The sequence below is a fragment of the Colobus angolensis genome, unplaced genomic scaffold, assembly GCF_000951035.1.
Source record: "Colobus angolensis palliatus isolate OR3802 unplaced genomic scaffold, Cang.pa_1.0 Scaffold29, whole genome shotgun sequence".
NCBI classification, from domain to species: Eukaryota; Metazoa; Chordata; class Mammalia; order Primates; family Cercopithecidae; genus Colobus; species Colobus angolensis.
In genome coordinates this window covers 4,467,200-4,472,613 of record NW_012116154.1, presented here as the reverse complement: position 1 = coordinate 4,472,613, position 5,414 = coordinate 4,467,200, and the positions used below count along the sequence as shown (strand labels likewise).

Sequence of the window (5,414 nt, the reverse complement as noted above, 5' to 3'; positions counted from 1 at the left end):
CCTGTAATCCCAGCTACTCGGGAGGCTGAGGCAGGAGAATCACTTGAACCCGGGAGGCAGAGGTTGTGGTGAGCCGAGATTGCACCATTGCACTCCAGCCTGGGCAACAAGAGCGAAACTCTGTCTCAAAATAATTATAATAATAAATAAATAAATAGTCCTATAAATGTATGGGTCAAAAACAGTAAGAGTTATTCTTCACTCCTGTAATAGCCCAAGATAGGAGTGCCTGGTCAGCAGGCAGCATTCCTGCCTTTAGGGTTTCAGGAACAGGCTGTGTCCATCTTGTGGCTCCACCAGACCTGTTTCAAGGTGCACAGGCCTCCAGCAAGAAAACAAATGGGGCCTTAGACTGAGGTTGACAGACATAGTGAATAAAAATACAGGATGACTAGTTAAATTTTAACTTTAGATGAACAATGAATACTTTTTCAGTACAAATACGTCCCATGTAATATTTGGGACACACAATTATATGAAGAAAATATTCACTGTTTGTCTGAAATTCAAGCTCAGCTAGGCATCCTGTATTTTATCTGGCAACCCTACACATACCACATATTTAAAAGTTAAATAATTTTTGGGCCAGGCACGGTGGCTCACACCTGTAATCCCAGCACTTTGGGAGGCTGAGGCAGATGGATCACTTGAGGCCAGGAGTTCAAGACCAGCCTGACCAACATGGCAAAACCCTGTCTCAGCTAAAAATACAAAAATTAGAGCCAAGCATGGTGGTGCTGCCTGTGGTCTAAGGTAGATGTAAAACTGGGTGAGCTGGCTGGGCACAGCAGCTCACGGCTGTAATCCCAGCACTTTGGGAGGCTGAGACAGGTGGATCACCTGAGGGCCAGGAGTTTGAGACCAGCCAGCCCAACATGGTGAAACCCCATCTCTACTAAAAATACAAAAATTAATGGGGTGTGATGGCACATCCCTGTAGTCTCAGCTACTCGGGAGGCTGAGGCAGGAGAATCGCTTGAACCTGGGAGGCGGAGGTTGTAGTGAGCCGAGATGGCACCACTGCACTGCAGCCTAGGCGACAGAGTAAGACTCCGTCTCCAAAAAAATAAAAATTAAAAAGTTAAAGAACTTTAGAAACAAACTGTTAAAGAAAATGTATTATGTCCTCCTACCTTGACAAACGCTGGCATAATGACCTGGAAGGCTTAGTTCCCATTTGAGTTTCCAGACTCCTCACATTTCTACACTCTGCTTCAGCCTACCTGCCTCCTATCTGCAGCTCTGTCTCTCACCCCAGGAAACGTTCTGTAGCTGTGGGAGCATGCCCTAGTTCAAGCGTAAGCAGCCACCTCTTAGCCATCCCTTGGGCCGAGGGATACACAGCCAGTGGCGCTGTCCCACTGTCAGGAGCACAGCCTAGGGAAGAGTTCCATGCAGGCTGTGAGAGGGAACCTTTGGTGACCTGGAGAGTGTTCTAGAACGGAGATGTGGGCTCTGATGGGACCATTTCTTGGGCCTGGGGACTCCCCTGTGTTGAAGCCTAAAGGCAGTGTCGGATTCCCCTGCCCTCTGAGGCCTTATTGTCTTCTGAGTCACACCAGCGTAAGGACAGAGTGTAGAGAGGACGCTCCCATGTTTTAAAAGCCTTGAGAAATGATGCACATCATCTCTGCTGACAGTCCATTGACTGAAACTCAGACCCCACCATGGAAATATAAGGAATTATTATCATTACTATTTTACTAGATTGATTCTAGGATGGCAACAGGCATGGCGACGTGGTGTTTGATAAAGGTTAAAGAAAAACTAATAATTTTCGGCTGGGTGCAATGGCTCATGCCTGTAACCCCAGCACTTTGGGAGGCCAAGGTAGGTGGATCACTTGAGGTCAGGAGTTTGAGACCAGACTGGCCAGCACGGCGAAACCCCATCTCTACAAAAAAAGCAAAAATTAGCCGGGTGTGGTGGCGTGTATCTGTAATCCCAGCTACTCAAGAGACTGAGGCAGGAGAATCGCTTAAACCCGGGAGGCGGAAGTTCCAGTGAGCCAAGATTGCACCACTGCACTCCAGCCTGGGTGGCTGAATGAGACCCGTCTCAAAAGAAAAAAAAAAAAAAAAGACCAGGAAAACTAATCATTTTCATCACCATTATGCTCCATAGTTAGAAATAGTAAACAAAAATCTTTACAATAGCAGCACACACCTGCTTTCAAGGAAAAGATTTATAAGACAGCCTCTCTAGCCTGTGTCCTGAACAACACTCAGCATGGTGCCAAGCATACAGTCAGCATTCCACAAATATTTATGGAGGAGTGTGTGATTATGTCCTATTTATTATTGGAGTGAACTAAAGACTCAATGCACATGGCCTTGGCATAATGCAGTGAGCTGGGAGAAAGCAGGAGAGATGCTGTAGCGGAAAGATGCTGATGAAAGAGTGCTTCACTAAAGAGAACCCTTCCCAGGGGTGCCCCAAACGGAAAACCCCAATGCTTCTCCTTCTGGATGATTGCCATCCACCAGAAGACATGGACAAATGCAGATGTTCCACAGGTCTGCATACATTTTCACTAAGCATGGTGTTCAAATACATTTATTCAATAATTAATGTTAGAAAACTGCTATTTAGAAGGTAGATCCGAAGCCTAAGAATACGCTGATGCACATCTGGGACCCTGACCCCTACACATGAGTGTGTGAGCTGAAATGAAGAGTCTGAGAAGGTCAGGGCAGAACGGAGTGGCGTGCAGCCATCAGGCTGAGCGTGTTTACTTCCACCTGCTGAACTCCACGCTAATGGGTTTTGTGTCGATGACTTCCTGCAGAGCTTCCTCCCAGAGCCTCGGCGCTGGCTACATTATGCCCTGGCAATGTGTTTTAGCAACTTTTAGGAAAATGGTGTCCGGGTATTCCAGATGCCCTCTCTACCTCTCTCACTTATCCTGATGTGCTCATCTATTAACATAGTGAATATTAAAACCTATTCCAAAGAGGACTGCGGCTCCACTGCTGTCTGTCTCTCCAGAGCAAGAGTTTGACCTGCAGAATGAAAAAAATAAAACTTTACTACTTTATACTTATATTTAATACTTTATAAGGTACCTTCCCTGCACTCTTTTACCATTTTGGAAATTCAAATCATCTTCAGAGAATGAGTGGCCATCTGTACAAATAATTATTTATTATTATTTTTGAGACAGGATCTTGCTGGAGTGCAGTGGCACAATCGTGGTTCACTGCAGCCTCAAACTCCTGGGCTCAAGCAATCCTCTTACCTCAGCCTTTTGAGCAACTGAGACCACAGGTGTGCACCAGCATGCCTGGCTAATTTTCTTACTTTTTTTTTTTTTTTTTTTTGAGATGGGGTCTCGCTCTGTCACCCAGGCTGGAGTGCAGTGGCGTGATCTCAGCTCACTGCAAGCTCCACCTCCCGGGTTCATGCCATTCTCCTGTCTCAGCCTCCTGAATAGCTGGGACTACAGGCACCCGCCACCACACCCAGCTAATTTTTTGCATTTTTAGTAGAGACGGGGTTTCACTGTATTAGCCAGGATGGTCTCGATCTCCTGACCTGATCTGCCTGCCTCGGCCTCCCAAAGTGCTGGGATTACAGGTGTCAGCCACTGCGCCCAGCCTTAAAATTTTTTATAGAGATGGGGTCTCACTATGTTGATCACTTGAGCCCTCAAACTCCTGGGCTCAAGTGATCCTCCCGCCTCAGCCTCCGAAAGTGCTGGGATTGCAGGGGTGAGCCACCGCGCCTGGCCTGTACAAATAATGTTTAACTGTGCAGGGAGGATAGTTTCAAAAGAGGGCTCTAAAGACAGGGAGCAGGGATGACGTCAGTCCCAGCATCACCTCCTCTGTGAAGTCCTCCCTGTGTGTACCCTCTCAGTTCCCCAAGGGGGAAGGACAGCGCTCTTCCTAGTGCCTCCCTCCACTGTACCCTCCTCTCATGCCTGTCATGGTCATTCTTAATTGACATGGCCTCAGTCCTTTAGACTGCAAGATGTTGGAGAAGAAAAATGTGTCTTGTGCATTTTTGTAATCCCAGTGTGATAACCGACATCTAGCAAGCATATATGTGCATCTATAGAATGCTTATTTATTTAAGTTTACATGTGGATGCGTGTTTATTTATTTATTTATTCATTCATTCATTCATTCATTTATTTTTTGAGACGGAGTGTTGCTCTTGCCAGGCGGGAGTGCAGTGGCACGATCTCAGTTCACTGCAAACTCTGACTCCCTGGTTCAAGGGATTCTCCTGCCTCAGCCTCTTGAGTAGCTGGGATTATAGGCACGTGCCACCACGCCCAGCTAATTTTTGTATTTTTAATAGAGACGGGGTTTCACCATGTCGGCCAGGATGGTCTTGATGTCCTGACCTCGTGATCTGCCTGCCTTGGCCTCCCAAAGTGCTGGGATTACAGGCATGAGCCACCGCGCCCGGCCGTATACATGTGTATTTATAAGTATTGAGCATCACTCTAAGTATTTTAAGTAGATTACTTCATTTAACCCTCAGAACAACCTTATAAGGTAGGTGGAATTAGTTTCCATTTTACAGATAAGGAAGCTGAGGCATTAAAAGGTTAAGTAAGTGACCGAAGGTCATAGTAAGTGAGGAGCTGATATTTGACTGCAGGGTTGATGTCGAACTGCGTTTTTAACCACTGTGATAGAAGAGCTACCACCACCATTTACATAGCACCTACTGTGTGCAGTTGTGCAATGTATTTCACATTTTTTATCTCATTTACTCCACAAGGAATCTCCCTTTAAAACTGAGAAAACTGAGACCCAGAGGGTTTATCTAACTTGCCCAAAGTTGCACAGTTAATATGCATCAAGCCAACATTCAACCCAGCGATACCTCCCACACCACAAAGCACTTTGGTCCTGGGAAAACTGGGGACTGCTGTATGTAAACGTTATTAATGAGAAGAAAAGATGACAGTTGTGCTGACCTATTTCTTTTTTCAGGTTCAGTCATTTTTAGCATCACTTGATGGAGAGAAGCTGGAACTCTTAAAAAATGACCTAATTTCCATTAAAGACATCTTTGCAGCCAAAGAATTAGAGAATGAAGAAAGTCAAGAAGAACAAGGTAAAGGAAAATAAATAGCAAGACAAACTGTTTGGTATAATCCTTATGAAACTGCTGTTAATGAACACAGCCCTTTGAAATATTTAATTCAAGTGCCCCTCCTCCATGCTTCCAAAATACAGTGTGCATCTGCTCTTGTTACAGGAGCGGGTCACATTGATTTATATGACTCTCTTTCACTGGGCAGGAACTCCTGTTGTTTCTCTGGTGTTCAGCACAATCCCTGGCGCTTCACAGGCGTACAATAAATGCAAATGCATATGGTCAGATGAAGGAAGACTGCAATGTGCTAAACAGAGCTCTGATGACTAGAGTTTATGCTGCCACTTTTTATTGTTGTT

General features: G+C 45.4%; 1 protein-coding gene across 1 annotated transcript in view; it reads left to right on the top strand.

The window, feature by feature from the left end:
* The window catches only part of FAM114A1 (family with sequence similarity 114, member A1), a 79,200-nt gene that overhangs the window by 49,495 nt on the left and 24,291 nt on the right, over positions 1 to 5,414 (top strand). The window contains exon 8 of the mRNA XM_011949108.1: positions 4,950 to 5,073. Within this exon, the coding sequence (XP_011804498.1) occupies positions 4,950 to 5,073 (124 nt within the window). The remainder of the gene's footprint in view (positions 1 to 4,949; positions 5,074 to 5,414) is intronic.